Genomic DNA, 12,520 nt, shown 5'->3' on the forward strand with positions numbered 1-12,520 from the left:
AGGATAAACTGAGGTATAAGATACGTTAAATGACTTCTTTCATCCCAAAGTGATGTTAAACCTCAAGACCTATGTACTTCTTGACTGTAATTACCTATTTCACCTGCCCCTAGTTCTTGGATCTTGTTCAGAATTGCCTGCAACAGACATATCACTGTTTCTTGATATGCACACAACATTTGAAATTATATTTGCATCTTATTGATTTGTCCATTTGATATTTTGTTGCCTTTTTTCTTAAAATTTTAGTATGACTCTTCTGCCTGTGGAGATGTTTAGTGCAACTACAAGCAAAATATTGCAAATGGACAAAATATTCTTCATGAGGTCAACTTCATGTTGGAATATCTACCACATGGACACACAATAATGTTTGTTAAATTGAATAGAATAGACAGTCATAAATACGAAATAAACTGGGTAAATTAGTGCCCTTTATATTTCCATCTGTGTCATAAAACCCAAGATTAGAAAGAGGGTTATGGCTCCAGTGCTCTCATTGCTTCTTTAATGTTTAGTAAATGAGTTCCCTATCCTTAGCAAATTTGTAAAATAGCCTCGAAAGCCAATTTTGAAAATCGTGAATTTTCTGGCTTCTCACATGTGGATTTTTAATTTCTATTGGTCTCACAAGTTTATAGCTTTCGTGTATAGCTTTGTCAGCTATAACTTATTTACCTGCTGTATTCCATACTGAAATATATCTCATTCGTATTCCCTTGTTTAAGGCCCAACCTTTCCCTTGAATTATCACTACTACCAGCTGTGGTCTCTAGAATCTTTTTCAACAGAAGCTTCATACATGCCCCAAATGATCTTTTTAAAACACAGATTCCCTGGGATAAAATTGGAACCTCCAAGTATGACAATGAGTCCCTTCATTATCTGAAGTACACCTACAGCTCCAAGCTCATTGTTCATTCTCTGCATCCCCTCAGCCACAATTATGATTCTTTGAGAGGGCCCCAGTTAGAAATCGGCCCCTTTGGGAAGCTTTCTCCAATACTTTCTAAGATTGGGTTAGGTCCTGTTCTTTTGACGTCCTGGGAGTAGGCATTTTCCCCATGCAGTGTTTTGAGATTGGTAGGTCTTCTTATTGGCCTTCTACACCATAATCTAAAGTCAGGGGGGTTGGGGGGGGGGTTGTGCCTTGGTGGCTCAATCGGTTGAGCATCTGTCTTTGGCTCAGGTCATGATCCCAGCATCCTGGGATTGAGCCCCACATCAGGCTCCTTGCTCAGCGGGAAGCCTGCTTCCCCCTCTCCCACTTCCCCTACTTGTGTTCCCTCTCTTGCTATATACTCTCTCTGTCAAATAAATAAATAAAATCTTTGAAAAAAATAAAGTCATCAAGAGTCAAATACTCTGTCTTGCTCTCAGTTAAATCCCTGGTAATTAAGAGTACTAAAATAAATACGAATGGAATGAATGAATGAATGAATGTTTGTTTTAATGATCCCAGTATTTAAATTCTTGACACTAGTGGGTTTAAGGCTTAAAGTTCATCCAATTTTGTTCAATACCCTTAAAGGAATACATTCCCAATTTAGGGGTTTATCAGAGAAAAAAAAATGCTACTATTTTAAAAACAGTTCTGTACAATGACATTTAAAAATTATTTTAGACTGTATGCATGTATGTATATATTGATCTGAAAAATAAATATGATCTTTTCTTATCAGATATAAAGACAACTATAAAAGACATTATAGGAGTCTTCTTTTTTTGAGAAATTATCAATTTTCAAAATTTTTTTCTTGCTTTGAGTCTATTTGTATGACTGTCATTTCTACCTTTTAATAAAGATTTATTTATAATTCATATTGTGAAAGCACATGGGTAAGCAGAGATTGCACAAGTCAGCCAAATGGTATTTTGCAGCAATTGACTGTTTTTTTGAAGTGAGCAATCTACCTTAGAGGGGAGAAAATTCTCAGGTATCTGTCTCTGGCCCCTGTGAACTGAGATTGCCCAATGTTGAGTTGAAAAACACCATATGTTCCATACTGTCTTCCCTTACATTCTCCATGGTCTGTCAAAGTTCAAGACCCCACACTCTTCACTTCTCCAACAAGAGATTAGAACGAGTGTCCATTGACTCAGGAGAAGATTGCATAGTTCCTCCTTTTATAATTGTTAATTGAGACATTTTCTGGGAGCACAAATTGGAATCCTTATGAGGTATCTTACTGGAATCAAGTCAACTTTATACCATCCCTAATATTGTGCCAGTGATTTTTCCATAACAAGATTATTTCCGTTGTTTTCATAAAATTCATGAAGAACACCCCAAAACACAAAGGATTTGAATGTCATTTTCATTACACTCGTACTACATAAAATTGTTTTCAAAGAAGAATATATATTTTTTCCTTTTTAACCATTATTGATAGAAGCATAACTGCCAAGACAACTTTTTTTTTTTCTTTAATAGGGTCAGGGAATCTACTCTGAAGACTCAAGTAACGTAAATTGTTTTTTCCCCCTGTAGCTGAAATTGCTATGTTGCTTTTAAATTTCCCAATTCAAATTAATGAACAATTTTCTCTGTAGTATGAGAATGGCTTTGGCAGTGCAAAGATCAGAGCAATCTCTTCTTCATTAAATTGGGCAAAGAGGATTCACTGGTTCTCAAACTGTTAAATGGATATTGGGGTTTTTAATGAATGGAACATTTATTTTTGTGCCAACTCAACTAACAACATTGACATGATTAGCATACATTTTGGCAACTGTTCTAGCACAAGGTGTTAGTAAAAAGGGGCTTTTATCTTTGAGCTTAATTTACTTAAACTTTCCTTGTTATAAATGCTTTTAATGTGAATGAGATGTTTTTTGGAAAGGAAATCCTGGCACAAGAGGTTGTTCAGAAATACGCCTTTTTACTAACGTTACAGGCATTTCTCATGCTAGAGATGAAGCCTATACCTCCAAACACATGAACTTTCTTCAAATTTAGAAATAAACAGAATATTTTGTTACTTATACTCATGGTGAAATCACTGCCCTTAGGATGTTTTTTAAATTTGTGGTGCTACGTATTTCAGATGTAGTTCCTTTCTTTTAAAAAGAGAAAGAAGATATGAAAATAACTAGAGTATGGTTTCCTCCATTGCTATACATTAATTATGAATGAAAATTTTTGAGGGCTAAATGATCTTAGTTTCTTAGCTCAGGTGCCTCTCATACAAAAGAAATTTCCAATAAGAATATATTTCCTTTTTGTAACAAACAGTACTGCTTCTGACTCTTATTTATTCAAATTGTCAAACTGAAGAAAATAAGAAAAATGGGTTAATACAAATTTGAAAGGTCCTGGGTGTTTGTATTCAATTTTTTTTTTTGCAATGTAGTTTTAAAATATATTGAAAGCTATTGTAACACAGCTAACAAGAGATTTGTCAGAAGTATGTAGTAAAATGAATGTGTATAGTTGATACAAAGCCAAAAATTAATATGCATGTGCACACGCATGGGAATAAATTTTCATCCAAATGCCTGTCAAACATCTAGGCATACTCTCTATTATTTACATATAATAAATATATTAGATATATATCTATATATATATCTACACACACATTCAATGATTTACCCAATGTTTAATTGAGTAATGAATTAGTTTAATATAAACTTTAGCAAATAGCATATTTACTTTGCCCACATTTACTTCTAAAAGCAAACAAATGACAGTAGCAGGCACTTCAGTGAAAGAACAAGCCCATGTTCAAATATAAAATGGTAAAAATGAGAAAGAAATTATGAAAATATATACCTTTAATTTGCAGACATATAAACACGTTTGGTACAGTACAGACACATGAGGCCAAAAAAGTAGAGTGATCCAGCTTAAGCTAACACATTCCTTGTTTACACAGATATTTTGCTATAGCTCTCATATAAAATAAAATTCCCAGCTCAACACAATGAAGTAAAAGAGATCAATCACTAAGGAACCAGCTTGCTTCATTGCAAAGGATTCAGTAAAAGCTAAGTTATCAAAGAAATCTGCTGCTGGGCTTACAAATAAACTCTTGGACCTAATCCAAAGCCAAAGAAAGGAAGCCAGAAACGGTAGCCAACAAACCCAAACAACAAAAAGATAAGTATAACTTTTATATAAAGGGCCCAACTAAAACAACCGGTAGTGTACACTAGCTTCTAGAATAACTCCGCTTTAATATGATTTTTATTTTCTCAGGTGATAAATGAATTCAAGCACATAAAAACCTAATATTTAACCCAACTATGAAGTACTACCGACAAGTTGTCAGAGCATCAAAATGTCATAAACACCTACGAAGCAACTAAGGATTGAAACAGGTCTTTGCTCCTGGCTGTTTTCCTTGGACACAATTTCCAGTTACAATGTCTGTAAGGGAGAATATACACATTTCCCCTGTAATAATAGCAAGCGCAGTGGTAAAGGGAACAGAAAGCCATTTGAGTACATGGAGAGCGAAATACTCTTCAGCAGGTCAACTCTAACACACACGGCCATGTTTTCACCCTTGCTAAAAAGAAATTGCGCTTCTTTGTAACACCTTCTCTTTCAAACTATACATGATGTACTTGTGAGGTAATAAACATTCTGTTTACAAATGCATTTCTTTTCTTTCTTATCATACATTGAAGTGCAGTGAAATTCAATTTATTTCAATTTCATATCTCTTAAATGTTAAAAACAATATATTTAAAATATACTCTTTCGTTAATTTCATGTACAACAACTGTCCTGTACAATACCGCAAAACAGTTCCCTGCAAAGGAGCAGCTGATGCCCTCTTGTGGTTAAAGGACTTTTTAGACAAAAAGATGCAATGTACCATTTTCTTACCTTATTCTCAGGTTATATCATTCTGCTTGGTGAATGAAAGCTGCAAACCATGTCCAAGCTTTTTTATAACAGTTCTATAGCTGTTAGTACTAACTTTCATTAAAAAATGCTGTACACATTTTATAACCTCTGATTTTAAGTTTAAAAACTTGTAAACAGCTTATTTACAATATAGTACAAGTTATAAATTAGTCGTCCTTCATTGGAACTGTCATCTACACACTCTTGTTTAGGTGATAGAAACTACCTAGAGTCAGCTACATCTCTGTGCTATTCCACAATGAAATATCAAATATTAGAAATAGCCATTGGTTTCCTCTCTCTCATATGCAAGTCAATTTTTCCTTTGAGTGGAATTTGTACTTCCAAATTTTCGTCTTCCCTGTGATGTTTTTTCCCTCTCCTTAAGCAGATGTATATGCCCATCCCTGTTACAAGTGTGAGAGAACCCAAGCTTATTACAGAGAGTGCAACTAGAGTGGGCACACAGGACACAGACTCAACTTTCCGATGAGTTGGTTCTATTGAGATCTGTGGTTCTTTCTCCTCTATGTTGATTTCTGGTTCCTTTCTTAGAAGACTCTCAATGTAGCTCTCATTACTGACAGTGTCATTGACAAATAAGTTCACCATGACTGTGGAATGGAGAGGTTCTGGGTAACCATGGTCGCTCACTTTCACCAGTAAACGATGAAGTCCATAGTCTGTCTGCAGCAATGCCTCTTCCAAAGTAATATTGCCAGTTTTAGGGTCAATCCTAAAGGACTCAGGCCTAGGACCTCTTCTTCCTATGATGCTGTAAGCTATGACAGCATTCATGCCCGTGTCTTTGTCAACAGCATAGACCTCTGTAACTGGGGAGCCGGGGAGAGTAGAAGGCAGTACCAACAGGTAGGACATGTTGGACTGAGGAAATAAAACCAGAGGAGGATTGTCATTGATATCTAGAAGGAGAATTGTGATTTTTGCAGTCGAAGAGAGGGCAGGCTCACCCCCATCAACAGCTTCGACCCACAAAGTATAGGAGCTTTGCTGCTCTCTGTCCAAAGAGACTTTAGCTCTCAACATGCCCTTTCCTGTGTCTATGACAAAAATATCACTCTGGTTCACCACCGAGAGGGCTACCCAACCATTTCGTCCAGCATCAGCATCTGTGACACTAATTACCCCAATTTCACCATATCCTGGAAAGTTTTCTGGCACAAAAAAGCTGAAGTCCTTGTTGATGAACCTAGGGCTGTTGTCATTTTTATCCAGCACGGTGAGAGCCACAGTGGCAACTGATTCTCTGGGTGGCTTCCCAGAGTCAACGGCTCTGACTGTGTACCTATACTTTTCTTTCTCTTCTCGGTCCAGCTGAGTGGAAACTGTCAGAATTCCTGTGACACTGTCTAAGGAAAAATATGAGGGGGCATCAGGTCCCAGGAAATAGGAAACTTGGCCTCTCTCTCCACTGTCCGCATCCGTCGCGTACAGCTTTGTCAAAAAGGCATTGGGCGCATTATTTTCTTCAATCGTTAGTTCCAGCAAGGGTTGCAGGAAAATAGGAGCATTGTCATTGTCATCTAAAAGTTGCACTTTAATAATTTTTTTGACATGAAATCCCTCTGAGTTCCAGGCCACCACGGCTATTTCATAGAACTGCTGTAGCTCATAATCCATCAGTTTTGTGGTTTCCAGCAAATATTCATTATTGTATGGTTTGTAGGGTGATAACCTAAATGGTCCTTCACCGTCCAGGTAGCAGTTCACCTTGTATTTACCCTCTGGATCTCTTATGGTGAAGAATGCAATTGGAGTGTTAATGGGCTCCAGTTCTTTCAGGTAAACAATACCATCTACCTCATTGGCTATATAACGAGGAACAATTTCAGGTGGTCTGAAAATGACTTTGATGATGGTCACCAGTGCCGTGGTCACAGCAGGGATGCAGCCTGGCCCGTTAGCAAGGATGGTGAGCTTGTGCATTTGCAGAACACTTCCCCCAATCTTACTGAAAAGTTTAATGACTCCGGTGGTTTCGTCCAGATGGAATAAATCCTTGGATGCTTGTGGAACTTTCTGGCTGTAAGCGTAGGTGATCTGAGCATTGGTTCCCAAGTCTCTATCCACAGCCTGAACAGCTGCAACCGGTGTGCCCACTGTAGCATTCCCAAACACAGTGACATTGATCTGTGAGTCTGTGAAGAGAGGGCAATTGTCATTAATGTCAGTTATGCCGATGGTGAGAGTGGCGCTGCCCAGCAGTGGTGGAGACCCACCATCCTCTGCTATGATGATGCTCACATACTGGTCCTGGGTCTCCCTATCCAGCAGTCCCATGACAATTAGGTAAGGGGTGCGCTCCCCATTCTCATTCTCCTCCACATCCAGCGTGAACATGCGGTGGTAGTCCAGTAAGCGGTAGGTCTGCACTCCGTTCGTGCCTACATCTGGGTCCATGGCAGGATGCTCTATGGCGAGCCGAGTGTTTATAGGTGCATTTTCTGGAACCCAAACCGAGATTTGGGAAACGGGGAACTGCGGGGCATTGTCATTGATGTCCCGGATAGCGATTTTCACCTTCACAAACCTAAAGTATTCCTGAGGCAGGACCAGCACATCCAAAAGCAAAAGACAAGAGTCAGAGGAAGGGGAGGAGGAGATGGAAATACTGCCGCCCCAGGCTGCTCCTCCACCTCCTTCAAGACACAGGGCCTCCCTGTCGATCTCCTGGGCCGAAGTGTGCAGCTCCCCGGAGCGGTTGTCTAGGGTCACGTACTGACCACTCAGTCCCCGGGAAGCCAGGCTGAAGGAGAGAGGGGGGTTCCGCTCAGCCACCGGGCGCTCCGGCAGCTGCGACAGCTGGTCCTGCCTCCCGGCAGCGCGGGGCACCAGCCGCAGGTCCTCCGCCAGGCTGCCGATGAGCACCCCCGCGGGCAGTCCCTCGTTCAGGCTGTACAGAAGCTCCGTGGCCCGGCTGTAACTCGCGAGGCAGTTGAAGGGTCCCACGAAGAGGAAAAACAGAAACAAATGCTGAAAGGGGAGGGGGAAGGGAGAAGGCTCGTTACACACACGCGGAAACACGGAGACTGGAGTCAGAAATCAGGGCCACAAGGTCATATTTGCCCCCATCCCCATTACCAAAGGCAAACCCTCCAGTCGGAGAGGGATGAAGAGGAAAACTTGCTGCAAAGAAGAGATCTATGGGGCAACACTGTCGCCAAAACTTAATTTTTTCTGTTCACTATCTACCCTCCCCCTCTTTTCCCCAGCTCCCCAACGGCGCCCTTATTCAATTAATAATCGGAATCCCCAGCCATAAAACATTCCTGGAAACACACGCCAGAGTGGAGAGCACTCAACTCAGGGACTGCGCAACGCCGCAGGGAAACCACCCGTGTAGGTTATGGAGAGAGAGAGGTTGGTAGTGGAGAGGGGACTGAGCGATGATGGGCAATTCATCATTTATTTCCCATTGAAATGTTTCTACCACTAAGGTCTCCGGAACGCGAAATGTGTCACATCCCTTATTTTGAGAACACCACCACCAACAATATCAATAACAATATTGTTATTATTATGTGCAAAAACACAGTGACACTTTCCCTTCGGAACTAGCCCCCCCCCCCCCATTAAATAAACACTTTAGGTCAGAGAAGTAATTTTCATTTTAGCTCTCATCCAGGGTCAAATCGAAAGGATCTGAATCTCCACCTCCTAACAAGCCCTCCCTAGTCTCCCTCCCCTAAGGAAAAAGAAGTAAACGCAGAAAATGCTTATGCAAAAACAATTTGCCTATTACAGCGGACAGTCCTAGCAGGTGCCGACAGCAGCAGAGAAATCTCCGCACCCCAGTATCTCAAGCGGATCGAGCCCCCCCCCCCCAACATCTGCCTACATTCCTATTTCAGAAACTTACTTTCCCGACCAGAAGACGTGCCTATTTCTTGCTAAAAGGAAGACACCTTATGCCAAACTCCCTTCCCCTCCCCCCCAACCTTCCCGTAAAGTTTGGATTAAGGGAAAGGTTTGAAAACCCATCAAGAGTAGCAACTGCCTCACCGGACTGCAACTTGTCGGGGCTGCAGGGCTCCCGGACCCCAAGCCTTACCGGCAGGTTTCTGTGACTGGTGCTGCTCCTGGGACGACTGAGACGCCCCATATCCAGGCGCGGGTGCCAGATCGCCGGGCGCCAGCTCACTGCCAGGGCCCGCGAGCTGCGCGCATTCCCTCGGCCGCGCATTCCCGGGGAGGCTGCAGTCAGCGCGCTCCTGTCGGGAGGGCGGCAGAAGACACTCCCTCTCTGTTCATGCAAATCGCTGGGGGAACTTCAGCCAATAGTCACTGGCTCGTCAATTAAGGACGCGAGCTAATGGCGGGGGGCAGCAAGGCGCGGGGCAGAAGGGCACGGTCATGGTTTCCTTCCCCGGACGCAGCTAAGTCCAGACCCCGCCAGAGGAGCCGGAGCGGGGGACTTGCCTCTGAAGACTGCGACGAGGTGCCACCCGGTCGGGCACTGGAGCGCGTGCCCACCAGCCTCCCTCCTCGCCGCACCAGTCAGAACTCCAGTCCACAGGTTGCGAGCGCGGGAGGGAGATTAGAATAAATAAATAAGCCTGCACGTATATCTGAATAGAGAGGGAGAGGAGGTCGGCGCTACAGGGCAGCCACAGGCGCGATCCCCAAACGCTTGCTTTTACCACCAGTGCTTCGGAGAGACTTGCTTCCAGCGGCGTGTGCACAGAGAAAGGAAATCCACTCTTCTCTGCGGAGGGAAGGAACTTCAAACTCTTTTTAAGGTGGTTTGAGCCGGGAGAGCAAATAGATGAATTCGGTGAGGGTTTTGACATGCTCTAATTTTTGAATCTTCGCTGTTGGTGGTGGCAGGCTTCTGCTAGGTTCCTAGTTGTAAGCGCAAGGGTCTCTGGGTGTCTGCCCTGTGGTCTTACTTAAGAGGCAGTTGTGGCTTCTGGCCAAGGGAAAGAGCCCAGGGGGAAAGTGGAAACAATTGTGTGGTAACTAACACAAGTAGTTCTGCCTGTGGGCAATTTTAACGTAATTCTCAAAGGGGGGCATTTTCTTTTTTCACTCACTGAAGCTTAGGTTAAAAAAAAAAAATTGGTTACTTTTCAAAAGGTCGCTTTTTTTCTTTCTCTTGGAATGCTTACTGGAAAGCTTTCCTCTAGAAAGGAGTCCTGGAGGGATGTGGTGCAAAAATGCTTGGATATTTCCTCTGATTCTCACACTAAATAGTCATGTGACCTGTATCTTCATTTATAGAATCAGGGCTGGTGAGAGAATCCAATGCTATAAGTCTGTGAAACGCTTTTTGATCTTCAGGGTGCTGTAGAAATAACGGAAAAGACCACGGGCCTTTCCCTGAGTAGATATTTCTCTTCATCACTGGGTTTCCAGATAGACTCTGCACTGCCCTGAGCATAAAGTCCTCCCCATTGCATATTTAGTGACTGAGCCCGAATAGAAAAATCTTCCTCTTGGGTCACAGAAAGATCTGACATCCTGTGCTTTCCATAAGAACCACCTTAATGTTCCTATTCTGCCCTATACTGACTAGAATCTAAATTGGTTGGCTGAACTAATTGTTTTGCTCCTTCCTATTTTCTCTTCATTTCTACTAATTGTAGAGACATGGAGTCCTAAATATTGGCAACACACTACATCAAAGCACCTGGTGTGTGGAACAGTTACTTACTGTGCAAATGGGACCATACATGGAGTACACAAAATTCCCTGTGGTATATATCTGGCGTATGATATGGATCTGATTTATAAACTTAGCTCCTTTAAGCTCTTTAGAATGAAATCGGAGTTCTGATGAAGAGGTGAACACGCAGAGGAACATGTACACGTGGGTGTGAAGCCATTATACTGCTGATAAACAAAGCACAGTCAGGGAATTAGGATATGTCTTTTCTTCAGCTGCTAATTCTGCCCTACAGATGAACTTTTACCATAATTGGTAAATCTTTACTGAGGGATCTGTAGTTGAGACACGTCTGACTCTTAATCAGAACCAAGCTGCTTCTGAAATGTGTTTATGTCTTCACACAATACCCATAGCTTCTGGAAGTTTGGGATACATGGACAGAAGCAGGCAAAACATCGGCAGTGAGAGTACATGCAGCCTGGACCCCCCCCCCCCAGTCTGAATAACTTTTATGTCTACCCAGAAAGCAACCGTGATAGACTGTGTATCCCCCTCAGTTGACGTCCTCTCTCATAGGTTAAAATCACTCACCTTTTATTTTGGTGGAAATATAGGACTCTCTTACCTTAATTTGTTCTTTGTTTACAATGACAGTACACTAGAGCTGTCATTTATGAAGATAATCCAGTTGAAGTGACATCACCTCTTTGTAATTATTTTGTTGACTATCTTTGGTTTCCCCTGGACTCATAAGCTCTTTCTTTCTCTACTTTGCAGTGGATACTTTCGGCACAGATGCACCATTTTCAAGTGTCCCCAAACCACACCCCAGGGGAGTTTTGGTGTTCTGACCATATCATCCAGCTGATCTCTATGGAAAAGGTTAGTACTTCTCCTCCCCTTCATTATGTAGGCAAGAAATCTAATCTATATATTCTAGAATACATAGATTTAGCAATAATTTTTCTAGAGTCTTTCTAGAAAGCATGACCATATTAACTATAATGTAAGTTGAAGCACAGTAGTTCAACATTCTGGAGATAACGTTTACAGTGACAATAATAACTCCCATGGCACTGTGATTGCAAAGTCCCTGGATGGAAGTTTGTCATCAAAATTGGAAGAGCTTGGCATGATTTGAGGTAAAAGCTTCATGTTGCAATCCAAACTCTTAACTGAGCTACTTGTTAGCTTCTTTCCTTTTTGAAGATCTAAGCAGAGGTTTCATGCAGGATTACACTGTAATTAGGCCTCAGAAAAAATAAAAGTCCAAATATTCTTCTTTCTTCTCTTGTGCCTTCATTCTGGGTACAGTGAAAACATTCCCAAACTCCTGTGCCTGAGGATGGCAGCCCTGTGACCTACCATCTGGTGTGACATATTTCTTTCTAAAGATGATCTGGGGAGCTTCTGTGCTATTCCTCCCTTGAAAATAATACTTACATACTAGTCAGATATCTCAATTGCTCTGGGCCTGCTTCCCAGGTGTTTTGTAAAAATTGATCTAGAAGAATAGTTAGATTATATGCCTCCCAAGCCTATTTTTTCTATAGACAAGGAAAACAATTTGATACAATAGATGGTACACTGAACAGAACCAGGAAATTTGGATTCCATTCCCTGGGTTGCTCCTAGGATACTGTGTGACTTTAGGTAAGTAATCACACCTCTCTGTTTCAAATTTCCTATAAGTACACTCCTACATACTACATGGACTCATATGCATTAAGTGGCTTACCTAATATCTGTCATTAATAGACACTAAATAATGATACACAGGTTACTTTGGTAAGTATTTACTGCCTGAGATCACTGAAAGTTAATAATAATTTTCATTTACTGCAAGTTTCCTCTCCTTGTAGTCTTACCTCTTTATAAAGTATAAGCATGCTTATAAGTGTTCATCAGGATACCATCTTCAAACTTTGTCCATTTATCAAACATACCCTAAAATTTTAAAAATATTTGAAGTACTGTGTTTTCCAGGTAACTTTTATAACTGAGCCATTTAAAGTTTTTCAGTAACAGTATGG

General features: G+C 41.4%; 2 protein-coding genes across 2 annotated transcripts in view; one reads left to right on the top strand and one right to left on the bottom strand.

Annotated features, from left to right (window-relative positions):
• Positions 1–3,759: 3,759 nt before the first annotated feature.
• PCDH20 (protocadherin 20) lies at positions 3,760–9,753 on the bottom strand. Its single transcript, XM_082701497.1, has 2 exons — positions 8,931–9,753; positions 3,760–7,852 (listed from the first exon to the last, which is right to left on the bottom strand). Exons 1-2 carry the CDS (start codon positions 9,060–9,062, stop codon positions 5,126–5,128), a joined length of 2,859 nt encoding a protein of 952 aa, XP_082557623.1. The 5' UTR covers positions 9,063–9,753; the 3' UTR covers positions 3,760–5,125.
• The window catches only part of LOC309849169 (uncharacterized protein), a gene marked incomplete at its 5' end in the record, with an annotated part of 86,947 nt that continues 83,618 nt past the window's right edge, over positions 9,192–12,520 (top strand). Inside the window, 2 exons of the mRNA XM_082701498.1 lie at positions 9,192–9,395; positions 11,265–11,369. Of these exons, the coding sequence (XP_082557624.1) occupies positions 9,192–9,395; positions 11,265–11,369 (309 nt within the window). The remainder of the gene's footprint in view (positions 9,396–11,264; positions 11,370–12,520) is intronic.

Source organism: Mustela nivalis (assembly GCF_964662115.1).
Source record: "Mustela nivalis genome assembly, chromosome: 15".
NCBI classification, from domain to species: domain Eukaryota; kingdom Metazoa; phylum Chordata; class Mammalia; order Carnivora; family Mustelidae; genus Mustela; species Mustela nivalis.

Bases quoted from the DNA above. Each gene is read 5' to 3' on its own strand.
- PCDH20 (XM_082701497.1), bottom strand. From the start codon at position 9,062: ATGCGCGGCCGAGGGAATGCGCGCAGCTCGCGGGCCCTGGCAGTGAGC. The intron at 7,853-8,930 runs GTAAGGCTTGGG...CTCCCCTTTCAG, and splicing joins CCAGTCACAGAAACCTGCCG to CATTTGTTTCTGTTTTTCCT.